At 35.0% G+C, this 27,473-nt stretch overlaps 1 protein-coding gene across 1 annotated transcript in view; it reads left to right on the forward strand.

The window, feature by feature from the left end:
* The window catches only part of SPAG16 (sperm associated antigen 16), a 1,041,622-nt gene that overhangs the window by 29,098 nt on the left and 985,051 nt on the right, over positions 1-27,473 (forward strand). The window contains exons 6-7 of the mRNA XM_044241541.1: positions 11,578-11,685; positions 19,196-19,313. Coding sequence (XP_044097476.1) covers positions 11,578-11,685; positions 19,196-19,313 — 226 coding nt within the window. The remainder of the gene's footprint in view (positions 1-11,577; positions 11,686-19,195; positions 19,314-27,473) is intronic.

Raw genomic sequence — 27,473 nt, forward strand, 5'->3', positions numbered from 1 at the left:
CAGTGGGGAGCCCGCTTCTCCCTCTGCCTGCTGCTTCCCTTGCTTGTGTGTGCACTCTCTCTCTCTCTCTCTGACAAATAAAATCTTAAAAAAAAAAAAAAGAAAAAGAAATCGACAGTCCATTTTCCAACATTTACTTGGGTCATTTTACATTCTCAGTAGCATTCTATGAGCGTTCTCATTATTCTACATTGTCTCCAACATTGAGTGTTGTTAGTGTTTTTCATTTCAGCCATTTTATTAATTGTATAATAGCAGCTTGTTTTGGTTTTGATATGCATTTTCTAATACCTAATGATATTGAACATATTTGTGTGTGTGTGTACTTTGTGTGGCTTTTCATCTTTCTTACTTTCTGTGTAAGTCCTGCCCATTTTTGGTTGGATTTTATGTCTTATTGTTGAGTTGTAAGAGTTCTTTACATATTATGGGTATATATCTTTTGTCAGGACATTATGAATATTTTCTCCCAGCTATGGCTTCACTCTTTATAATTTTATAATTATAATTTCTTTTATAATTTCTTTATAGTATCTTTGGGTGAGCAGAAGTCTTATATTTTGAATAAATTTAATATAAAATAAAATTAAAATATTTTAAAATTTTAAATATTTTAATATTTCATAAATATTAAAAGTATAAAAATAAATTTAATATAAAAATAATTATTTATTTTTAATAGTATTGCTTTTGATATTTTGTCTGAAATACTCTTGCCTACTCCCAGGTCTTGGAGGTAGTAGTCTCTGTTCTCTTCTAAAACCTTTAAAGATTAAGAATTTTTATTTCAGCCTGTATCTATCATTCATTTTTGTATATGGTGTAAGGTAGGAGCTAGAGATTAATTTTCTTTTCTAAAGGAATATAAAATTTTTCTAGCACCATTCTTAAGAACATTTTATCCATCATTGAATTTTTTTGGAATTTTTATTGAAAATCATTTGATCCTATAATTGTGGGTCTATTTCTAGACTCTGTTTTGTTCCATTTATTTGTCTGTATTTTAGTACCACCCTCTTGATTACTGTAGCTTTAGGTAAGTTCTTGAAGTCATGTCGCATTAGTCCTATAACTTTGTTGTTCTTCAAAGATAGTTTGGCTATTCTGGGTCCTTTGTATTTCCATATAAATTTTAGAGTCACTTTTGTCAATTTCTGTAGATAAGAGGGAGTTTGAGATTGAGTTGAATTTGATTCATTGAATTCTTGATTGAGTTGAGAAGAATGTATGTGTGTATGTGTACATGTATATTTACATATACATATATATTTTTAAGGATTGATGTATTCATAGATTTTAGTCTCTTATCTCATGGTATATCCCCTCCATTTGTTTAGATTATCCTTAACTTAATACTGTATACTTATGAAGGAGCTTGAAATTTATACCTTTGCATCTAATTATCTAATGTATATTTTGTTGTTATTTTGTGAGCTCCATATAATGGGAGTGTCTTTTGATCAACATAACCCCAGGGCTTACCTCTGACAAGTAGGAGAGGCTTAAATGAATGTGTGCTATTAACATTTTGCCTTTTTAGTTAAGCTTTTCATAATTTTTAGAGTAATTGATGATTTTGCCCCTTTTATACCCATTCCCTTGGAGTAGACATCATTTACCCTTCATAATGGAATTTTTAACAGCTTTCCATAAAGTTAAGTTTTGCTTCATTTAGAGTATTGCTGTCTTTTGCTGGGCTTCTATGTTAGAGAAATGCAGACTAGAAAAGTTTTACTGAGTGTACTGAAGGTTTGACAGAAAATAAAAATTGACCAAGATTGCTAATTAGAAGATTAAAATGTACCATTTGAAAAATAATGAAAGACTTTTTTAATCTTCTGTCAGAAAATATGGACATAAAAAAGACTAAAATTAAAAAGCGATTAATATTGAGGAAAATTTAGGTGCTTTACTAAGTAGCCCTAACTTCACTTACAAAATTCAGTTCTATAGAAGGTCAGAGAGCATCCAGCTTTTCCAAAGACCCATTTAATTTAATGACTTTCAGAAACAAACACTGTGGAAATAAAGATAATAATGAGGCCTATAAAATTTTATGGTTTAGTGTTTAGGTAATTGCTTGTTAAATTAAGAAGGTATTTTTTTCTGAACATGGTGTATCTCTTTCTTTTTTGGTTAAGTATATAATGAAAGTTTTCCTCAGATATGATTGAACTCATTTTGGCTATCCAACAATTATTCCAATATTAATATTAGTGAGTTAAATGAATTCATTTATATCCAGTTGAAACAATAAATAATTGGTAATTATGTAATACTGTTACCAGAATTTACTTTGATTTGTGTTTGTGCATGAGAAAAATGCATGACAAAGATGGCCTACTTTGGTACAAATAAACAAGAAAATGATTGTATGCTTCCTTTTGCCAAATTATAACAAAATAACTCAATAAATCTATTATTAAGTGGTAATTAAAATACTTAGTTAAAACTTTTCAGTTATCAAACTGGGGGCATTCATTTAAAAATAATTTTTAAGAGCCCACTAATAAATCACATTCATAATTTGAAACATGTAGACTTTGGGACAGTGCTTTTGTAATATAAAAACATGAGTATTTTAATATTTTACGCTTTAATTGTAGATTTTGGTATGTTGGTTTCCTGAAGCGAGAAAATTAGTCATTCTGCCACCTCATTAAGAAAAAGCCTGTAAGAAGTATGTTCTAAAGAACATTTGTTTGATTAACAAATCTAAATAGAATGTTCATCAAGTAAGTTTTACATCATTGTACTTAAATAGAATCGCTGGTGTCTTAGTAGATTTGTTTTTAAATCACAAAGATGCTGTATTAATAAAATATTGTTTAGTTTAAAATGTTAATTGCTTATATGAATATTATAAATTTTACTTTTTAGTGCAACTTTTTTTTTCTTTTTATTAAGCGGATGGGCAGCAGGAAGGTCATAAAAGAAGCATCACCATGAAATGAATCTAAATTGTTTTACTGAGTAGACTTCATTTGTGCAAATAGAAAGCAAGTCCCTGAAAACCAATTTAATGGTCAGAAAACTTTAAGGTCTTTATTTCAATCAATTCTTATGCTTTCTTTCCTGGGATAAGTACAAATAGGCCTGTAAAGGTGTATAAAAAGGGAGCTGATGCAGTGCTGCATATTTGTAGTTTTGCTTAAGATAATTTGCAAAAAAAATTATTTTTTTCAGTATTTTTAAACCTAGTATGTATGGCTTTATATTTCAGATAAGAGAAATGGAACATTAACTCATTTATAGAACTCATCAAGTTGTTGAAAGTAAGACCATTTTAGTAGACTCAAAATAGATGTTCATGAAAGTTTAAATTCTTTTTTTTTTTTAAAAGATTTTATTTATTTATTTGACAGAGAAAGATTACAAGTAGGCAGAGAGGCAGACAGAGAGAGAAAGAAGGAAGCAGGCTCCCTGCCGAGCAGAGAGCCCAATGCGGGACTCGATCCCAGAACCCTGAGATCATGACCTGAGCTGAAGGCAACGGCTTAACCCACTGAGCCACCCAGGCGCCCCAAGTTTAAATTCTTTTATAAAGTTTTACAGTGTTACTAATAAACACGTATCCTGATATTTTTTGTCCATTAAAAGATATTTATCTACTGGCAAGCCTCCTATTTTAGGTAAATAAATCAAGCTGTTAGAGAAATTTAGTATATCTTTTCTGCTATACTAAATAGTAATAGTGATGTGATGATAACAGTAATATTTATTGAATATTTTTATGTGCAAAAAGCACATAAAAATGTGCACAGAAAAAAAAAAAAACGTTTCTTGTACCTTCAAAGTTGTTTGCAAGGAGGTGAAGTTGAAGTTAGATGGTGGTAGTAGCCTGTGGGGACTAAGACTTATTGTTTATATACTTGTGATTAAAAACTACAACTTTTTTAATTATTAGAATTGATTTTATTATAAACTTGGTATGTCATCATTTCCTGTCTGAAAGGACATCTATGTACATTTTCATCCTTAAAAGATCCAACTGAATGTCTGCTACTTAGACATATGTACTATATTAGTCTTTTTAATAATTAGGAAATACAATTAAATACATATATTCAGAATACACTAAAAAAATGGAATATTGAGTATTGAAGAGTTAGGCTTTGTTCACATTTCCAAAGAGATATAACTTGGGCTTTCCTTTAAAAAAAAAAAACAAAAACCAAAAAACCAAAAAACAAACTACAACATTGGCAGTAAAATAAAGAACATGTCCAAAAAAAGGTCATGTTAAAAAATGGGGGGTTTTGAGGATTTGAGGAGAAGGGGAGAAAGAAACTTGGAAGAATGGATGAGACACTTTCATCATATGCCATATGGGACTTGATCTTCTGAAAGATCTTGAGACTCGACAAGTCTCACTGATCACATTAGGGGCCTGAAAACCTAAACTCATCCCACTGGCAGCATTCCAGTCTCTGCTCCTCAGGGATTGCTTTGACATAGTTCTTCATGCAAAAATACATATTTTTTGCAGTTATTTTATGTGAATCTGTATTTTGAAATTCTGTAGTACAGAGAAGCAGATTTATTCCATTGTGACCTCTTACGAGATGTAAGCACCTGAATTCAGTGCACCCATTTTTCAGGACACGAGAGTCTCAGTGCAGAGGCACTTTGTCAGTTAACTAAGACTGTTGCGTAACATTATAATTATATTTTACATTATTATATTGAAACCACCTTATTGTGGAGGTAGATGAATCATTCCCATTAATTTTTTACCTACAGCCTAGGCTTAAAAAGAATACCCTTGTTTGCTTTCTATCAGGGGTTTTCACAAGGTCTATCCAGTTGAAGAATGTTTCTGTATTACAACACTGATACTAAAGAACCTTTCTCATCAAGTTACCAATTCTTCTACTGCTGTGATCTACAGGTGGCACATATTTCTCATATGTATTACAAGAATAAAATCTGTGTTTCCCAGACACAATCTTTTTCACAATTATCAGAACTAAGTAACCCAGTATATTGTCTTTTAACTATATATTCAAGCATTTTGTAAGTCTTTTCCTTTATTTGTAATTATTTTGAATTATCCTGTTTTAAATATGTATTTCAGTTTTATAAACTCTTTTTGGAAGTAGATGGAGTATAAATTACTTTGGTCTATATATTTAATTTCCTTTTTCTTAAATGAAGTGTGAATGACTATTTTTGAAGCTATAGGTGGTGACCAGTTCATCTCCCAATCCTATAAGTACTATGTTGCTTAGAATCCTTCAGTGTGAATTATAACAGAATCTTTTTTTTAAAATTATCTTTAGAATCACTTAATACTGGATTTAAAATGATAATTAAATACTTTTTTTTCAGAAGAGAATAGTGTTTTTTTTAAAAAAGATTTTTATTTATTTATTTGACAGACAGAGATCACAAGTAGGCAGAGAGGCAAGCAGAGAGAGAGAGATTGGAGGAAGCAGGCTCCCCGCTAAGCAGAGAGTCCGATGCGTGGCTTGATCCCAGGACCCCAGGATCATGTCCCGAGCTGAAGGCAGAGGCCTTAACCCACTGAGTCACCCAGGTGGCCCTAAGGAGTGACTTTTAAAAAGTTTTTATTTAAATTCCAGTAAGCTAACATACAGTGTAATAACTAGTTTTCAGGTGTACAATATAGTGATTCAACACTTCCATCCAACATCCAGTGCTCATCATGAAAATTGCACTCCTTAATTTTTATCACATATTTAACCCATCCCTTCACCTATCTCTTGTCTGGTAACGATCTGTTTGATCTCTATAGTTAAGAGCCTCTCTTTTTTTCCCTTTCTTCCTTTGTTTTATTTCTTAGATTCCACATATAAGTGAAATCGTATGGTATTTTGTCTTTCTCTATTTCACTTAGCATAATATTCTCCAGCTCCACCCATGTTGTTGCAAATGGCAAGATTTCATTTTTAGGGCTGAGTAGTATTCCATTGCATCTATATATCACATTGTCCATTATTGATGGACGTCCATCAATAAATGGATGTTTGGGCTATTTCCATAATTTGACTATTGTAGATAATGCTACTCTAAACATCTTGGGGCATGTATCCCTTTGGGTTAGTGTTTTTTTATTCTTTGGATAAATAACAAATAGTGCAATTGATGGATTATAGGATAGTTGTATTTTTAACTTTTTGAGGAATGTCCATATTATTTTACAGAGTGGCTGCCACAGTTTGCATTCCCAATAGCAGTACAAGAGGGTTCCCCTTCCTCCATATCCTTGCCAACACCTGTTGTTTCTTATGTTGTTGCATTAGCCATTCTGATAGGTGTGAGGTGATATCTTCTTGTAGTTTTGATTCACATTGCCCTGATGATCAGTGATGTTGAGAATCTTTTCAGGTGTCTATTGACCGTCTGTGTGTCTTCTTTGGAAAAATGTCTATTCATGTCTTCTGCCCATTTTTAAACTGGATTATTTGTTCCTTAGGTGTTGAGTTACATAAAGTTCTTTATATAGTTTGGATACTAACCATTTATCAGGTATATCAGGGTTATTCACACGACCAAGTGGGATTTATTCCAGGGCTGCAAGGTTGGTTCAACATCCGCAAATCAATCAATGTGATTGCAGCCCTGGAATAAATCCCACTTGGTCGTGTGAATAACCCTTTTAATGTACTGTTGAATCCTATTGGCTAGTATTTTGGTGAGAATTTTTGCATCTGTGTTCATCAAGGATATTGGTCTGTGGTTCTCTTTTTTGTTGGGATCCTTGTCTGGTTTTGGGATCAAGGTGATGCTGGCCTCATAAAATGAGTTTGGAAGTTTTCCTTCCATTTCTATTTTTTGGGACAGTATCAGGAGAATAGGAATTAGTTCTTTAAATGTCTGGTAGATTTCCCCTGGGAAGCCATCTGGCCCTGGGCTTTTGTTTGTTTGGAGATTTTTGATGACTGTTTCAATCTCCTTACTGGTTATGGGTCTGTTCAGTTTTTCTATTTCTTCCTGGTTTAGTTGTGGTAGTTTATATGTCTCTAGGAATGCATCCATTTCTTCCAGATTGTCAAATTTGTTGGCATAGAGTTGCTCATAATATGTTCTTGTAATTGTCTGTATTTCTTTGGTGTTAGTTGTGATCTCTCCTCTTTCATTCATAATTTTATTTATTTGGGTCCTTTCTCTTTCCTTTTTGATAAGTCTGGCCAGGGGTTTATCAATCTTATTAATTCTTTCAAAGAACCATCTCCTACTTTCGTTGATTTGTTCTATTGTTTTTGTTTTTTTTTTTTTTTTGGTTTCTATTTCATTGATTTCTGCTCTGATCTTTATGATTTCTTTTCTTCTGCTGGGTTTAGAGTTTCGTTCTTGTTCTTTCTCCAGCTCCTTTAGGTGTAGGGTTAGGTTGTGTACTTGAGAACTTTCTTATTTCTTGAGAAATGCTTGTACTGCTATATATTTTCCTCTCAGGACTGCCTTTGTTGTGTTCAACAGATTTTGAACTGTTGTGTTTTCATTATCATTTGTTTCCATGAATTTTTTCAATTCTTCTGTAATTTCCTTGGTGACCCATTCATTCTTTAGAAGGATGCTGTTTAGTCTCCCTGTATTTGGATTCTTTCCAAATTTCCTCTTGTGATTGAGTTCTAGCTTCAGAGCATTGTGGTCTAAAAATAAGCAGGGAATGATCCCAATCTTTTGACACCAGTTGAGACCTGATTTAGGACCCAGAATGTGATCTATTCTGGAGAATGTTCTATGTGCACTAGTGAAGAATGTGTATTCTGTTGCTTTGGGATGAAATGTTCTGAATATATCTGTCATGTCCTTCTGGTCCAGGGTGTCATTTAATGCCTTTATTTCCTTGTTGATCTTTTGCTTGGATGACCTGTCCATTTCAGTGAGGGGAATGCTAAAGTCCCCTATGATTATTATATTATTGTTGATGTGTTTCTTTGATTTTGCTATTAATTAGTTTATATAGTTGGCTGCTCCCACATTAGGGACATAGATATTTAAAATTGTTAGATCTTCTTGTTGGACAGACCCTTTGAGTATGATATAGTGTCCTTCCTTGTCTCTTATTATAGTCTTTGGCTTAAAATCTAATTGATCTGATATAATGATTGCTACCCCTGCTTTCTTCTGATGTCTATTAGCATGGTAAATTGTTTTCCACCCCCTCACTTTAAATCTGGAGGTGTCTTCGGGTCTAAAATGAGTTTCTTGTAGGCAACATATAGGTGGGTTTTGTTTTTTTTATCCATTCTGATGCCCTGTCTCTTTTGATTGGGGCATTTAGCCCATTAACATTCAGTAACTATTGAGAGATATGAATTTAGTGCCATTGTATTGCCTGTAAGGTGACTGTTACTGTATATTGTCTCTGTTCCTTTCTGATCTACTACTTTTAGACTCTCTCTTTGCTTAGAGGACCCCTTTCAATATTTCCTGTAGAGCTGGTTTGGTGTTTGCAACTTCTTTCACTTTTTGTTTGTCCCGGAAGCTTTTAATCTTTCCTATTTTCAATGATAGCCTAACTGGATGTAGTATTCTTTGCTGCATATTTTTCTCGTTTAGTGCTCTGAATATATCATGCCAGCTCTTTCTGGCCTGCCAGGTCTCTGTGGATAAGTCTGCTGTCAATCTAATATTTTTACCATTGTATGTTACAGACTTCTATTTCTGGGCTGCTTTCAGGATTTTCCCTTTGTCACTAAGACTTGTAAATTTTACTATTAGGTGACGGGGTGTGGACCTATTCTTGTTGATTTTTAGGGGGGTTCTCTGCACCTCCTGGATTTTGATGCTTGTTCCCTTTGCCATATTGGGGAAATTCTCCCCAATAATTCTCTCCAGTATACCTTCTGCTCCCCTCTCTCTCTCTTCTTCTTCTGGAATCCCAATTATTCTAACATTGTTTCGTCTTATGGTGTCACTTATCTCTTGAATTCTGCCCTCGTGGTCCAGTAGCTGTTTGTCCTTCTTTTGCTTAGCTTCTTTATTCTCCATCATTTGGGATTCTATATCACTAATTCTTTCTTATGCCTCATTTATCCTAGCAGCGAGAGCCTCCATTTTTATTGCACCTCATTAATAGCTTTTTTGATTTCAACTTGGTTAGATTTTAGTTCTTTTATTTCTCCAGAGAGGGCTTTTATATCTTCTGAAAGGGCTTCTCTAAGATCTTCCATGCCTTTTTTGAGCCCGGCTAGAACCTTGAGAATCATCATTCTGAACTCTATATCTGACATATTACCAATATCTGTATTGTTTAGGTCCCTAACCTTTAGTACTGCCTCTTGTTCTTTTTTTTGTGGTGAATTTTTCTGCCTTGTCATTTTGTGCAGATAAGAGTATATGAAGGAGCAAGTAAAATACTAAGAGGGTGGCAAAGACCCCAGCAAAATACACTTTAACCAAATCAGAAGAGACCCCAAATCGTCGCAGGGGGGTAGAAAGGGGGTAAAAAGAGGTTCAGAAAAAAAAAGAGAGACAATTAAAAACAGAAAACAAATAAAAAATATAAAAAAGAATATATATCAGATAAACTAGTTAAAAAACGTTAAAAAAGAAAAGGGTAAAAGTTAAAAAAAATTGGCAGAAGAAGAAAAAAAATTAAATTAACTGCAAGACTAAAGAATCATGGGGAGTAAGCTATGAATTCCATGCTTTGCTTTCTCTTCCTCTGGAATTCCATTGCTTTCCTTGGTATTGAACCTGCATTCCTTGGTAGGTGAACTTGGTCCTGGCTGAATTTCTTGTTGATCTTCTGGGGAAGGAGCCTGTTGTAGTGATTCTCAAGTGTCTTTGTCCCAGGCGGAATTGCACCACCCTTACCCAGGGCCAGGCTGAGTAATCCGCTCGGGTTTGCTTTCGGGAGCTTTTGTTCCCTGAATGCTTTCTGTAGAGTTCTGGAGGATGGGAATGAAAATGGCAGCCTCTCAGTCTCCGGCCCAGAGGAGCTGAGGGCTTGGGGCCCCAGTCCTCAGTGCGCCCTCTGAGAATAGCACCCAATCACTCCCGTCTCCCTGGCCTCAGGCCGTGCTCTGAGCTCACCCAGCCTGCGACCAGTTCAAGGTAACCCTGAGCTGTGAGCTCAATGTTGGCTCTGTCTCTGTAGCCGGCTTCCTCATTCTAATACCTGCAAGCCCTGCGACACTCAGACACCCCCGATCCTTCTGTGACCCTGCGGGACCTGGGGCTACACTAACCCTGTGTGGGCTTCACCCTGGTTTAACCTCTGGAGCTATGTCCCTCAGTGGAACAGACTTTGAAATGTCCTGATTTAGTGCTCCCTTGCTCTGCGGCTTGCCGGGAGCCGGCCCCTCCCCCCATGGTCTATCTTCCCATCGCTTTGGATTCACTTCTCTGCCAGTCCTACCTTTCAGAAAGTGGCTGAATTTCTGTTTCTAAAATTGCTGTTCTTGTCTTGGATCTCCCATTGGATTTGTAGGTGTTTGCAATGTTTAGATAAGCTATCTAGCTTATCTCCTGCTACCTGATGTAGTCTCTGCCTACCTCTCTGCCATCTTGACTCCTCCCTCTACAGCAGCTTTTTTTTTTTTAACATTTTTATTTATTTATTGACAGACAGATCACAAGTAGGCAGAGAGGCAGGCAGAGAGAAAGAGGAGGAAGCAGGCTCCCCACTGAGCAGAGAGCCCAATGTGGGGCTCAATCCCAGGACCCTGGGATCATGACCCGAGCTGAAGGCAGAGTCCTTAACCCACTAAGCCACCCAGGTGCTCCTACAACAGCTTTTTAATGTAAGAAGTCCAAACTTGTGATCCCTCCAGCTTTGCTTTTCTTTTTCAAGGTTGCCTTGGCTATTTGTTGTCTTTTGTGATTCCATATAAGTTTAAGGATTATTTGTTCTGTGTGGCAAATGCTACTGGTATTTTGATGGGGATTGCATTAAATATGTGGATTGCTTTGGCAGACATTTTAACAATATTTGTTCTTCCAGTTTGTGAATACACGGGATGTCTTCCCATTTCTTTGTGTCATCTTCAATTTTTTTCATCAGTGTTTTATGGTTTTCAGAGTTCAGCTCTTTTACCTCTTTGGTTAAGTTTATTCCTAGGTATCATGGTTTTAGTGCAATTAAAAATAAGATTTATTCCTTTATTTCTTTTTCTGCTGCTTCATTATTGGTATATAGAAACTCAGTAGATTTCTGTATGTTGTTTTTGTATCCTGGGACTTTACTGAAATCATCTGTTGGTTCTAGCAGTTTTTTGGTGGAGTCTTTGGGGTTTTTCATCTAGAATATGACGTCATCTGCAAATAGTGAAAGTTTGACTTCTTCCCTGCCGATTTGGATGCCTTTTGTTTCTTTCTTTTTTTTTTTTTTCTGATTGCTGTGGCTAGGACTTCCAATAATACTATGTCAAATAAGAGTGGTGAGAGTGGACAACACTGTCTTGTTCCTGAACAGAGGAAAAGCTCTCAGTTTTCTCCCAATTTGGTTGATACTGCTGTGGGTTTTTCATACATGATCCTTATTATGTTGAGGTATGTTACTTTTAAACCTACTTTGTTAAGGGTTTTTATCATGAATTAATGTTGTACTTTTTCAAATGCTTTTTTCAAATTAGTAGTGATTTTTAAAATTATTATTTTCAGCAAGGCCAGAGAAGATCTGCTGAAAACTCAAAAAGAGCGTGATTTCCACCGAATGCACCATAAGCGAATAGTCCAGGAAAAGAATAAATTAATTAATGACCTCAAAGGGTAAGCTGCTAATATTTGTTGGCATATTTATTAAAGAGTTATTTAATTAATGTTAAGTACACTTGGCTATGGCAGAAGGTTTGAGGTAAAATAATCATTCAACATTTATTGAGTGTTTACTGTTTGCCAGACTATACTATGTGTGTGAAATATATACAAAAACAAGTTTAGGTCCTTGCTCTCAAGATTCCCAGAGACTTCTAGGGTGTGTGATAGGGGAGGAGTTAAACTGAAATATTCTGCAGTGTTATTATGCCAACCAAGGATGGTCACTCTAACCAGAATGAGGTGTAAGAAGGTTCAGGAACGTATTTGTAGAGGAATTCTGAAGTATTAGTTAACAAATGGAGTGGGGAGCAGGGCGCTCTGGACAGACAGTACATACTGTGCAAAGGCAGCAAGTCATGAAGGAATATGGCATATTCACCATATTTTATGCATAGCAAATAAAGCACAAAAGCTGCTTGACAGGGGTGACTTGGAGAGGATGCATATACTGAATGGCCTTGAATTTACGCAGGGGTTTTAGAAATTATTTAAAAAATATTACTGTTTTATTTTCCCTTCTCCCTTTCTCTCCCACTTCCAAATTAAAGAAAGAAACTTCCTCTCCAAAATAAAACAGAAAACAAGAAAATAACATAATCCTTAATGGGAATTTTTTTTAATTTGTTCTAGGGCAATGCTATCCCATAGAACTTTCTGTGATGTTATAAATATTCTATATGTGTAGTGTCTAATTCAATAACTACTAATTCACATGTTGTGTTAATCACTGGTCATGTGACTAGCACAACCATGAGATTAGATTTCTAATTTTATTTATTTATTTACTTATTTATTTAAGATTTTTATTTATTTGACAGAAAGAGAGAGCACAAGTAGGGGGAATGGCAGGCAGAGGGAAAGGGATAAGCAGGCTCCGGGCTAAGCAGAGAGCCCAACGTGGGGCTTGATTCCAAGACCCTGAGCGGAAGGGAGACACATAACTGACTGTGCCATCCAGGCACCCCATTTCTAACTTTATTTAATTTTAATTAAGTTTAAACTTAAATACCACATTTAGCTATAGCTACTTATGAGACAACACAATTTAGGGATGGTGATGACAGTTGTCTTTCGTAGGTGAGTATGGTTATTGTGGCTCTTATGATTTCTAAATCATAGGCTGTCCCATGAAGCTTCAGAATCAATGTACTTAAATGTATTAAGTTGTAGAAACTAGAGTTTTTCTTACTTTTCTTAAATTAAGTGCCTATAGGAATAAAGCACTATTTTAAGAGGGAAATTGCATTAACTTACAAAAAGGACTTTGAAAATGTTTATTCTTTGACTTTAACCAATTATTTTGGTCCAATATTTTTGTTTGAATTTCTTGGTTCATAAAATTGTTCTTAGTCCAGAGAAATTCAGGAAAAAATTTTCAAAAAGATTTGTTCCCTTTTTAACTTAAATGGTAACTGAGAAGTAGTACAGTATAATGGAAAGAGCTTGGATTTGGTCTCAAGTAAACATTGGAAGCCTGGCTTCACCACTTACCTTTAGATGGCTATTGTGTTTTGTTTCTTCTCTTTAACAATGTTGATGATATATTTTGGATCGGTATGTATACCTACATGATACAGTACATGTAATATAGTATATGGCAGGTTTTTTTTTTTTTGCATATACCATAACATTAAAAGTGTATGTTGAATATATACTACTTTATCTAGATTTCCCTTTTGCATTTTTATACAGGTCTTTTCAGAAGTATATATTGTATTTTGTTTTAAAAGTACATTCTTTAAATTTGGGAATTGTTCTACACTCAGGACAATATAGGGGCCTGTTGTTCCTACTGGTCTTGCTGAAGTTCTTTAAAGGTAGCTAAACTTTTTCTTGTCCAAAGACAGATAATTGTTGTACCATCATTAGGGTGAGCCACCTATTTACCCAGAGGAAAAGCCCAAAGGTATTTTAATATTTTTTGTGTGTATGCACACACACATAAAATAAGTGAGTTTGAATCACAGCACTTTCTTTCATAGAAAAGATCACAGGGTTGACTCTATTCCCACTACCTGTGCTAATTCAAACAGGTTTCAGTACTTCAGTTTTTTGGGTATATAGCAGTTTAAGAGCACCTTTGTATCAAATTGTGGCACCTGAAATATGATTGTTCACTGTTGCTACTTGGATATTCTACCCTTTGGTAAATTGACTTTTTTAAGTTTTTTTTTTTTTTTCTTATGTCTGTAGCCCATGTTTAAAAATATATCAGACCTCTTAAATTTCCTAATATGTTTAAAAGGAATACTATTGTACTTGATTTCATGTAAAAATTCAGCATTTTTGGATTATACTTTTTGTAATCTTTAGGGGCCCTGATGAAAAAAATCCACATTACACTGTAATATAATTAACATTTGTGTATTTGACTAGCCTTTATTTCCGCATTTAAGCATTAAGAATAATGTCTCCATTTAACCATTTGGATGAATCACTAGTGTGTGTTTTCCAAGGACTTAAAACAAAATTTCAATAATATCAATAGGGTCACAAAGAAACTAGAGATGAAATTAATCACCAGTGAACACTTCTGATAGTTGTACCATTGCATAATAAATCAACTATAAGGAAGAGTGTTTTTCATTTCAGGCTAAATTAGAGTCTAAGTTCTCTATGTTAATATTTTACTCAAATATTTCAGTTGTATATCTATATTCCTTTCACTGTAAATCATAAAATGTCAGTCTTATTTTTTTCTGTAAACTGTTGATTTTTCTTATAGCTTTATAGTAGTTCTCATTTAATACGAGTGTCTTGTGAATTTACTTATTTTCAGAATTATCGATTTCAAAATTTAGAATTTATAAGCAGGTGAATTATGAGCTACTTATGGAATTTACAGAACAGACACACTCTTTCAGACTGACTAAACAGGAGTTTTTTGTTTAAGTTTTTATTTAAATTCTAGTTAGTTGACATATAGTGTAATAGTGGTTCAGGCGTAGAATTTAGTGAATCTTCAGTTACATACAACACCCAGCACTCATCACAAGCATCCTCCTTAATATTCTTCATCCATTTAGCCCAATTCCTTCCATCTGCCCTCCAGCAAATGTCCATTTGTTCTCTGTATAATTAAGAGCCACTTATGGTTTCCTTCTTCTCTCTCTTTTTGTTCCCCTTCCCCTTATGTTCATCTGTTTTGTTTCTTAAATTCTACATAAGAGTGAAGTCCTATGGTGTTTGTCCTTTTCTGACTGACTTATTTTGCTTAATATAATACACTCCAGCTCCATCCGCATTGTTATAGATGTCAAAATTTCATTCTTTTTGATGGCTGAGCAATATTCCTCTGTGTGTATGTGGGTGTGTGTGGGTGTGTGTGTGTGTACTCACAACACATCTTCTTTATCCATTCTCCAGTCGATAAATGTTTGGGCTCTTTCCATAATTTGGCTGTTGTTCATAGTGCTGCTATAAACATTAGGGTGCAGGTGCCCCTTTGAAACAGTATTTTTTATCCTTGAGGTAAATACCTAGTAGTGTAATTGCTAGGTCATGAGGTAGTTCTATTTTTAACTTGAGGAGTTTCCATACTGTTTTCCAGAATGACTGTACCAATATGCATCCCCACCAACAGTTTAAGAGTGTTTGTGTTTCTCTGCATCCTTGCCAACACATACTCTCCCTCTCTCTCTCTCTCTCAAATAAGTAAATAAAATCTTAAAAAAAAATACCCTTGATAAACCATATCACAGGAGCAGAGCTATTCTAGCCCTAGAGAGGGAACTACTTTAAAGTTGCCTTAATAAAAGATTGAAAGTAAGCTTTGAAAAGCTCAAACTGCCCATCAGTATGCCAGGACAAAACTCTTTAAAGGAAGAGAACAAAGTTCAGACAAATATATGTCCAACATATGATAAAATATATAATATACATAGAAGTTGGAAAATGTGTCCCATATCCAAGAAAAAGTAGAAACAGACCCAGAAATGACAGAAATAACAGGATTAGTAGATGAAGACTTCAAAACAGCTCTTATGAAATGTTTAGAACTTTAAATAAAATAGTGAATACAATGAGTGAACAGTTGGGAAATAGCAGAAGTGAAATGGGAACTATAAGCAACCAAATGGAAGTTCTCAAACTGAAAAATGTATTTGCAACAAAAAAAATCACTAAGAAGCTGAAAAGAGTTAATGGAGCCTCAGAGGGAAAAAAATAAACAGAATTGTGGCTGTGAGGCAATTTCAAGTAGTCTATCCTATGTCAGAAGACGACACTGGAGTGACTTTCTCAACTTTGATAGCTTCCTCATATATGTTAAAATTATTTATTCAAGGAATCTGGGATTGATCATTGGGTGGGTACATGGACCAAATAAGCCCACTTTGAGAGACCTTAGCCATGATGTTACTTATTCTCTGGCCTCTGTAAATCCCCTAACATAGGGGCTGTGGTGTCACTCTGGTCATGTGGATATTCATAATAACTTCTTAAAATAGCTTTTCCCAGTACATAGTCACACAAGTAAATGGCTATAGGTAATTCTGTGGAAGAACAGGGATTGTCATCATAGTGTATAATTGCTGTAGTGTTATGGAGTTCCTTTTCTACCCTTTGTCAGTAGGGCAGCTCAAGGTATTTTCACTTTTCTGAGTGTTCCAAGTTTCTAAGAGTCACCTCAGCAGTGACTTTATTGCATCCATTGGCGTATTTGTTTTAGTACTTGTAAAATCCAGTGTCTTATGCAAATTATTTTTATCCAGTCTTAGGTTATAGCCCTTTTTAGCATCTCAAAATCCAGTCTTTGGGGTGTTTTGGTTCCTGGTACTATATGATTAGTTCTTACAGCAATTTGGATGTATAGTTTCTTTTCTCCCTTACCAAACTATTAGCTTGGCTGTTAAGAGAGAAGGAAGTAGGGCCAACTTTAGGAGGGCATCATTTATCTTTTGGGGAAGATACCTCCTCCACAGTTTGCAGCACAGCCAAAGTGTTAGCTCTCTCTAGGGAGGGAGACCAACGTCTGCATGCCCTCCTGGCCTAAGGAGAAGGGATACAGAAACAACATCCCCAGGGTCATCCTGAGAATCAGAGAAAAAGAGGCCATTTCAATAAGATAAGAAAGAGTCATTTTATCAGGAAGTCATAATATGCATGACTCTAAGTAAGCGCTGCAAAATATATGAAACAAAATCTGATAGAACATAAAAATTCATATTTCCATAGTGACAAGTGGATATTTTAACCTTTATTTTTTAGCAATTATTAGAAAAATGGGCAAAAAGTCTCTTAGGGCTATAGAATAAGGCATCAATTAATTGAGTTTAATTGACATTCCTTGAATTCTACTTTGGACTTTTCATGTGCACAAAATAGGTAATATTTTGTGTCTAGACAAGTGTGTATTTATTTCAGAGAATTGTACAAAATGTGTTCTCTGACCACAACCAAATTAAATTAAAAATCAATGATGAAAAGCTCTCTGGAAAATTCCCAAATATTTGGAAATATAGTAACATAGTTCTAAATAGTCCATGAGTCAAAGAAGGAAGTATTTCAGAGATTTCACTGAAATACAGACAAAGATTTCACTGAAATACAGAGAAAGTATTTCAGTATGAATGACTGAAGCTGCAGCATATTAAAAATAGTGGTATACACCCAAAGCAGTGCTTAAGGTAAAATTGATAGTTTTATTTTTTTAAATTTATAGTTTTAAATGCCCATGTTAGAGAAGAAAACTTTATACTAATAATCTAATCTTGTATTTTAGATGCTCAAAAAAATTCCACAAAAGCAGAGAAAGAAAAATAAATGAAATAATAATGAAAGAAAAAAATTATCAGAAACCAATAAACTAGAAAAGGGGTAAACAAAAATAAACAAATATATAAAAATAAAATCATATGTTTGGAAATAGAATTGATGAAGTTGATAATAAAATTGGCAAGACTAGGTAGACTAATCGCCAAATGTAGAGTAACCAAGGCTGTCATTTATTGCTATTGGAAGTGTAAATTAAAACCCAGCAATTCAACTCCTAGGTATTTTTTCTAAGAGAGAGCGAGCCAAAAAACTTTTTTTTTTTTTTTAAGATTTTATTTATTTAATTGACAGAGATCACAAGTAAGGCAGAGAGGCAGGCAGAGAGAGAGGAGGGAAGCAGGATCCCTGCTGAGCAGAAAGCCTGATGTGGAGCTCAATCCCAGGACCCTGGATCATGACCTGAGCCAAAGGCAGAGGCTTTAACCCACTGAGCCCTCCAGCGCCCCGCCAAAAAATATCTTATATGACTTAGTGTAAGAATGTTCATAGCAACCTTATTCATAATGGCTCCAAGCTAAAAACAAACCAGTTCTTCATCAGTAGAATATTGAATAAACACATGGTATAATATACATACAAGGGAATATGACTCACAATAAAAAGAAATGAATTACTGATACACACAACAGCCTGGAAGAATCTAAAAAACATGCTGAGTGAAAGAAGCCAGTTTCTGGCCTCACAGAGTGAATTTGGAAGTTTTTCTTCCTCTTCTATTTTTTGTAATAGTTTGAGAAGAATAAGTATTAACTTTTCTTTAAATGTTTGGTAGAATTCGACTAGGAAGCCATGTGGTTCTGGACTTTTGTTCAAATATGTTCAAATTCTCTATTTCTTCCTGTTTCAGTTTATATGTTTCTAGAAATTTATCTGTTTCTTCCAGGTTACCCAATTTGTTGGCATATAGTTTTTCATAATCTCTTATAATTGCTTGTATTTCTGTGATGTTGATTGTTATGTAAGAGAACATATTCTATGATTCTACATATATGGAGTTCTAGAATCTTTTGAGATATTAGAAATGCTCTATATTTTGATAACAATATGGACTACCTGGGCATGCATATTTCTGAAAACTGAACTGTAACATTTAAGCTCTGTATGTTTTACTCCAGGTAAATAAAAAAGGTAAAAAAAATACATACTTATTTTGAGGGCATTTTCGAATAAAACTATTTCTAAAGGTGCTTATATCATATGTTGAGTTGAACTATTTCTCCTATGAGATAATGAAATTTTTATACTTAATTTTCTTAACATAAGTTAATCAAGTTGTTTTGAAGACCATCCTTTAGCTTATTTTGATGTGAATGACACTCTGTTGAATCTTCCATTGTCTGCAGCACTTGTCTTTTTGACAATTATTTCTGAATTGATTAAAGAAACTGCAAGTTTTTCCTCTCAGTGAATGGCAGTCTTCTGAGTACATGCTTGAATACAGCAAAACTATTGGTAGGAAATAGAAAACTAGTTAACTCAAAAGAAATCTGACTTCCTCGTTTCTACCATATTTAGAGAAGTATCATACCAAGTAATATTTCTGGCAATTCTTGGATTGCTATGTTGACCTTTATATAGTTACTCATTTTTTATTTGACTGCAAAAAAAGAGAGAAAAGGTTTAGATGTTAGATGGAAATCACTGATTTAACTCAATTACCCTTTAAGATGCCCTTTACTTTTCATAGGTTAAAGTTACATTATGCATCGTATGAACCGGCTCTCAGGGTGTTACATGAGAAGCACCACACTTTACTGAAGCAGAAAATGCTGACCTCTCTGGAAAGAGACAGAGCAGTTGGGCAGGTAAAGAGGCCATCAAAGCCAACTCAAAATGATTTTTAACCATTCATTTTTTAATAATATAAGTAGAAATATTGGCTTTATTTCTGAGATAAATTTAAAAAGATTTTGAACAATTATGTTGTAAAAGAGATTTATTTGGAAGTATTCATAAAATTATTTTGTTCCTTTTAGACCTATAAAGATTATTACTAAACATTTAACTGAAACATAAATGTATAGGAGATACAAAGTCTAGTTAGAGGAAAAAAACTCAGCCATTGTAAACATGGGCTTATTTATTTATTTTAATTTTTAAAAAGATATCTATCTATCTATCTATTTTTCAGAGAGAGAGAGAGAAAGAGCGTAAGTAGGGGGAGCTGCAGGCAGAGGGAGAAACAAGCTCCCCTCTGAGCAAGGAGCCCGATTCAGTACTCCATCCCAGGCCTCTGGGATCATGACCTGAGCCGAAGGCAGATGCTTAACATTCTGAGCCACCCAGGTGTCCCCAAACTTGGGTTTAAATGCTAACTTTGACAACCATAAACATGGGCCTTAAACACTTTGAACTCAGATTTCTCATGCAGAAAGTATAGCCACAATGACTTACTTGCCCTTTTAAAAGCTATTGTTGTGAAATGTATGTAAGATAATGAGTAAAATGCCTTGGAATTTACCCCCAAATGAATTCGACAACCCTAGTTTTGGACTCAATTTCAGTCATTTCTGCTTTTTAACAGCCTTTTCCATTCTTCCTGGGGGTTTTTGCATAGACGTAGGACAGCAATGAGGAATATCTGATACAGAAATCAAGAAAGGTAGAACAAAATGTTTATGGGTCACTTAAAAAATATGTAACAGTTTATTAGAAAATATAAAAGTGCAACTATGCTTAACATTTTTTTATTGTTTTCTGTAGATTTTCAGTTTCGGCCAAACTTTCAGAAGCTACAATAACTTGCAAGATGGTTATATTCTTCCTTGACTGATTTTATTGTTAAGATATGCTTTAATCAAGTTGTATTTTGTCTGTTTTTGAGTGTAATTCTTAGCTACTAAAATGCAAAACATTACTTGTGTCTCCATGCTCCTTTGTGCTTGAATTTTGATTTTGTATTCTTGAATGTCTGAATTGTATTATTGGTAATACTGCATAAAATGAGTTTAACAATAATTTACATTTTTATAGCATTATATATCAAACCTTCAGAATTTCATCTCATTGCTCTTTTTAATCCAGCCCCTCTCCCCAGCATCCCCACAAAAGGGACAACTCTTGGAGTGCTTCATGCTAGATTTAGGTTGCTTCTACTTTGTATCCTGCCACAGGCCCTGCTTTTACTACCCATCTTATTCTTTTTATTCCCTGGTCTCACACTTATTTCACTATTATCCTTCTCCAGGGAGGAATCCATCTATGATCTGGTCATATATCCCCCAAAGATCATGTATACTCTGACACCTCTGACATACCACTCACACTGAGTTTCACTATTGAAGACTACTAGGATCTTTCAGGAATCCATGCTGGCAAGTGCTTACACTCCTCTCTTGATTTTTGATTTCTGTACTTGCACCTGTCCTACACTGGATCTATACTTATCTTACGTATAATTAGGGCTAAGTTATCTTCCTGAAAAGGCCATCAATTCCTCTAATTTTAATATGAGTTGAATTTCTGAGGTTAGATCAAAGGTCGTTTTGAGAACACTTTTAGGTCACATATACTCTTTGGATATCAGATTGTTTCTTATTGGTTTAGTTAGAAGAACTAAAGATTGGGAGAGTATGTATGAATTCCAGATGAGCTGCACAGTAGCCATATGAACATTCAGATCATTTTACTTATATTCTTACTATTGAACAGAGATCAAATTACCTGCCTTATTTTTTTTAAAAATTATTTTTATTAACATATAATGTAGTATTTGTCCCAGGGGTGCAGGTCTGTGAACCATCAGGCTTATACTTTGCACAGCACTCACCATAGCACATACCCTTCTCAATGTCCATAACCCAGCCCTCTATCCCTATCCCCCCTCCCCCAGCAACCCTCAGTTTGTTTCCTGAGCTTAAGGAAGGAAAAAAATGAAACAAGATAGGATCAGGAGGGAGACAAACCATAAGCGATTCTTAATCTCACAAAACAAACTGAGTCTTCTTTGCAGAAATGTCTGTTCATGTCTTCTGCCCATTTCTTGATTGGATTAATTGTTCTTTGGGTGTTGATTTTGGTAAATTCTTTACACTTTTGGATGCTAACCGTTTATCTGATATGTCATTTGCGAATATCTTCTCCCATTCTGTCAGTTGTCTTTTGGTTTTGTTGACTGTTTCCTTTGCTGTGCAAAGCTTTTGATCTTCATGAAGTCCTAAAAGTTCATTTTTGGCCTTGCTTCCCTTGCCTTTGGCAACATTTCTAGGAAGAAGTTGCTGCAGCTGAGGTCAAAGAGGTTTCTTTGTCTAAGAGTAGTTGACCATAGAGTTGAGAGTCTATTTCTTGGACTCTCTATTGTGTTCCACTGATCTATGTGTCTGTTTTTGTGCCAGTATCATACTTTTTTTATGATTACAGCTTTGTAATAGAGGTTGAAGTCTAGAATTGTGATGCCACCAACTTTAGCTTTCTTTTTCAACATTTTTCTAGCTATTCAGGATCTTTTCTGGTTCCATATAAATTTTTGGATTATTTCTTCTATTTCTTTGAAAAAATTGATGGTATTTGATAGGGATTGTGTTAAATTTGTAGATTGCTCTAGGTATCATACAGATTTTCACAATATTTGTTTTTCCAATCCATGAGGATGGAATGCTTTTCCATTTCTCTATGTCTTCCTCAATTTCTTTTATGAGTACTTTATAGTTTTCTGAGTACAGATTCTTTGGTTCTTTGCTTAGGTTTATTCCTGGTAGCTTATGGTTTGAGTGCAGTTGTAAATGGGATTGAATCCTTAATTTCTCTTTCTTCTGTGTTTTTGTTGGTGTATAGAAGTGCAGCTGATTCCTGTGCTTTGATTTTATATCCTGATACTTTGCTGAATTCCTGTATGAGTTCTAGCAGTTTTGTAGTGGAGTCTTTTAGGTTTTCCACATAAAGTATCATATCACCTATAAAGAGTGAGTTTGACTTTTTCTTTGCCAATTCAGATGCCTTTAATTTCTTTTTGTTGTCTGATTGCTGAGGCTAGGACTTCTAGTACTATGTTGAATAGCAGTGGTGATAGTGGACAGCCCTGCCATGTTACTGACCTTAGAGGGAAAGCTCTCAGTTTTTCCCCTTTGAGAATGATATTCGCTGTGGTTTTTCACAGATGGCTTTGATGATATTGAGGTATGTACCCTCTATCCCTACACTGTGAAATGTTTTGATCAAGAAATAATGCTGTACTTTGTCAAATGCTTTTTCAGCATCTATTGAGAGTATCATATGGTTCTTGTTCTTGCTTCTATTAATGTATTGTATCACATTGATTGATTTGCAGATGTTGAACCAACCTTGCAGCCCAGGAATGGTCATGGTGAATAATCCTTTTAATCTACTCTCGAATCCTATTGACTAGTATTTTGGTGAGAATTTTTGCATCTGTGTTCATCAAGGATATTGGACTGTAATTCTCTTTTTTGATTGGGTCTTTGTCTGGTTTTGGGATCAAGGTAATGCTGGCTTCATAAAATGAATTTGGAAGTTTTCCTTCCATTTCTATTTTTTTGAATAGTTTCAAAAGAATAGGCATTAATTCTTCTTTAAATGTTTGGTAGAATTCCCCTGGGAAGCTGTCTGGCCCTGGGCTCTTGTTTGTTGGGGAATTTTTGATGACTGCTTCTATCTCCTCACTGCTTATGGGTCTGTTTAGGTTTTCCATTTCTTCCTGGTTCAGTTTTGGTAGTTCATATGTTTCTAGGAATACATCCATTTCTTCCAGATTGTCAAATTTGCTGGCATATAGTTGCTCATAATATGTTCTTATAATTGTTTGTATTTCTATGGTGTTCATTGTGATCTCTCCTCTGTCATTCATGATTTTATTTCTTTGGGTCCTTTCTCTTTTCTCTTTGATAAGTCTGGCCAGTTGTTCTATTAATCTTATTCTTTCAAAGAACCAGCTCCTCGTTTTGTTGATTTGTTCTACTGTTCTTTTGGTTTCTATTTCATTGATTTCTGCTCTGGCCTTTATTAGTTCTCTTCTCGTGCTGGGTTCAGGCTTTCTTTGCTGTTCTTTCTCCAGCTCATTTAGGTGTAGGGTTAGTTTGTATACTTGAGACTTTCTTGTTTCTTGAGAAAGGCTTGTATCTCTATATATTTTCCTCTCAGGACTGCCTTTGTTGTATCCCAAAGATTTTGAACCATTGTGTTTTCATTATTATTTGTTTCCATGAATTTTTTCAATTTGTCATTAATTTCCTGGTTGACCCCTTCAATCTTTAGTAGGATGCTCTTTAGTCTCCATGTATTTGGGTCCTTTCCAGTTTTCCTCTTGTGATTGAGTCCAGTTTTAGAACGTTGTGGTCTGAAAATATGCAGGCAATGATCCCAAGCTTTGATACTGGTTGAGACCTGATCAGTGACCTGGGATGTGGTCTATTCTGGAGAATGTTCCATGTGGACTAGAGAAGAATGTGCATTCTGTTGCTTTGGGATGGAATGTTCTGAATATACCTGTGATGTCCATCTGGTCCAGTGTGTCATTTAAAGCCTTTATTTCCTTGCTGATCTTTGGCTTAGGTGATCTCTCCTTTTCAGCAAGGGGGGTGTTAAAGTCCCCTACTAATATTGTATTATTGTCAATGTGTTTCTTTAATTTTTTTATTGATTGGTGTATATAATTGGCGGGTCCCATGTTAGGGACATAGATATTTAAAATTGTTAGATCTTCTTGTTGGACGTACCCTTTAAGTATGACATAGTGTCCTTCCTCATCTCTTAGTATAGTCTTTGGCTTAAAATCTAATTGATCTGATATAAGGATTGCCACCCCAGCTTTTTTTTTTATGTCCGTGAGCATGGTAAATTGTTTTGTACCTCCTCACTTTAAATATGGTGGTGTCTTGGGTTTAAATGAGTTTCTTGTAGACAGCATATTGATGGGTCTAGTTCTTTCTTCCATTCTGATACCCTGTGTCTTTTGATTGTGGTCATTTAGCCCATTTACATTCAGCATAACTATTGAAAGACATGAATTTAGTGCCATTGCATTAGCTGTAAGGTGACTGTTACTGCATATTGTCTCTGTTCCTTTCTGATCTACTACTTTTAGTGTCTTTCTTTGCTTAGAGGACCCCTTTCAATATTTCCTGTGGGGCTGGTATGGTGCTTGCAAATTCTTTCAATTTTGGTTTGTCCTGGAAGGCTTTTATCTCTGCTTCTATTTTCAATGACAGCCTACGTGGATATAGTATTCTTGGCTGCATATTTTTCTCATTTAGTGCTCTGAGTCTATCATGCCAGTTCTTTCTGGCGTGCCAGGTCTCTGTGGATAAGTCTGCTGCCAATCTAATATTTTTACCATTGTATGTTACAGACTTCTTGTCCTGATCTGCTTTCAGGATTTTCTCACTATCATTAAGACTAGTAAGTTTCACTCTTAGATGATGGGGTGTGGACCTATTTTTTTTTTTTTTTAAATTTTGAAGGGGGTTCTCTGTGCTTCCTGGATTTTGATGCTTGTTCCCTTTGGGACAATGCTTTACTATAATTTACTATAATTTCCTCCAATATACCTTCTGCCCCTCTCTCGCTTTCTTTTCTGGGACCCCAATTATTTTAATATTGTTTCGCCTTTTGGTATCACTTATCTCTTGAATTCTCCCCTCGTAGTCCAGTAGTTTGTCTCTCTTTTGCTCAGCTTCTTTATTCTCTGTATTTTGTCTTCTAGATCACTAATTCTTTCTTTTGCCTCATTTATCCTAGCAGTAAGAGCCTCCATTTTGATTGCACCTCATTAATAGCTTTTCTGCTTTTGACTTGGTTAGATATTAGTTCTTTTATTTCTCCTAAGGGATTTTATTTCTCCAGAAAGGGATTCTCTAATACCTTCTGTGTTTTTTTGGAGCCCAGCTAACACCTTTAATTGTCATTCTGAACTCCAATTCTGACATATTCCTAATGTCTTCATTGATTAGGTCCCTAGCCATCAGTACTGCCTCTTGTCCTTTTTTTTTTTTTTAAATTTTTTTTCCACCTTGTCATTTTATCCAGATAAGAATAGGTAAATGACAGAGCAAAATATTAAAAGAGTGGCAAAGACCCCAGAAAAATACACACTAACCAAATCAGAAGAGACCCGAAACCCGGGGGACAAGAAAGGGAGAAAAAATTAAAAAATATATATATATCTATATCAGACTGGTGAGTAGAACAGAGCCACTCACTTGATTTTTGGTGTATTCTTGTCTCTTAAAGGAAACTACCTCCCAAAATTTTAAAGATTTTTCATATATATATAATATATTATATATATATATAAATAAGGGTAAACATGATGAAGGGATGGAATATGAGTGTAAGGTGGAAATTAAAAAATGTTCTAAAAAGAATTGATATGTTGGTTGGAAAAAGAAGAAAAAAAAAGAGAGAATGTGATTAGGCTGGAGACTAGAACAAAGCCATGGGCTAGATTTAAGGTATATTTTGATCTATTAGAATAAACTGTATCCCAGTTTTAAAAAATTGTTTAATTTTATTATTTTTTCAGTGTTCCAAATTCATTGTTTATGCACCACACCCAGTGCTCCATGCAATATGTGTCCTCTGTAATACCCACCACCAGGCTCACCCAACCCCACCCTATCCCCCAAAGGAATCAGTTTTTTCCTCACAGTCCACAGTCTCTAATGGTTTGTCTCCCCCTCGATTTCCCCCAACTCACTTCTCCTCTCTATCTCCTAATATCCTCTGTGTTATTTCTTACGCTCCACAAGTAAATGAGACCATATGATAATTGACTCTCTGTTTGACTTATTTCACTGAGCATAATCTCCTCCAGTCCTGTCCATGTTGATACAAAAGTTAGTTATTCATCATTTATGATGGAGGCATAATACTCCATTGTATATATGGACCATATCATCTTTATCCATTTGTTTGTTGAAGGGCATCTTGGCTCTTTCCATAGTTTGATGACTGGCCATTGCTGCTGTGAACACTGAGGTACAGATGGCCTTTCTTTTCACTAAATCTTTATCTTTGGGGTAAATACCCAGTAGTGCATTTGTCTTACACCATACACAAAAATAAACTCAAAATGGATACAAGACCTCAATGTGAGGCAGGAATCTATCAAAATTCTACAGGAGAACATAGGCAGTAACCTCTTCGACTTTGGCCACAGCAGCTTCTTTCAAGACATGTCTCCAAAGGCAAAGGAAATGAAAGCAAAAATGAACTTTTGGGACTTCATCAAGATCAAAAGTTTCTGCACAGCAAAGGAAATTGTTCACAAAAGAAAGAAGTAACCTACAGAATGGGAGAAGATATTTGCAAATGACACTACAGAGAGAGGCCTGATATCCAGGATCTATAAAGAACTCCTCAAACTCAACACATACAAAACAGATAATCACATCAAAAAATGGTCCAAAGACATGAACAGACACTTCTCCAAAGAAGACATATAAATGGCTAACAGACACATGAAAAAATGTTCTTCATCATTAGCCATCAGGGAGACTCAAACCAGAACCACATTGAGATACCACCTTACACCAGATAGAATGGCCAAAATCAACAAGACGGTAAACAACGGTAAACAACAAGTGTTGGAGAAGATGTGGAGAAAGGGGAACCCTCTTACACTGTTGGTGGGAATGCAAGTTGGTACAGCCACCTTGGGAAACAGTGTGGAGATTCTTTAAGAAATTAAAAATAGAGCTACCTTATGACCCTGCAGTCGTATCTCAAAATTTTAAAGAAAACACACACACACACACACACACACACACACACACACACACATATATATATATATATATACAAAAAAAGTAAGGTTAAGTACAATGAGGGGAAAAACAAAGAGGCAACCCACGGAATGGGAGAAGATATTTGCATATGACAGTACAGACAAAAGGTTGATATCCAGGATCTATAATGAACTCCTCAAACTCAACACACACAAAACAGGCAAACATATAAAAAAAATGGGCAGAAGATATGAACAGACACTTCTCCAATCAAGACATACAAAT

Source organism: Neovison vison, chromosome 3 (genome assembly GCF_020171115.1).
Source record: "Neovison vison isolate M4711 chromosome 3, ASM_NN_V1, whole genome shotgun sequence".
Classification (NCBI taxonomy): Eukaryota; Metazoa; Chordata; class Mammalia; order Carnivora; family Mustelidae; genus Neogale; species Neogale vison.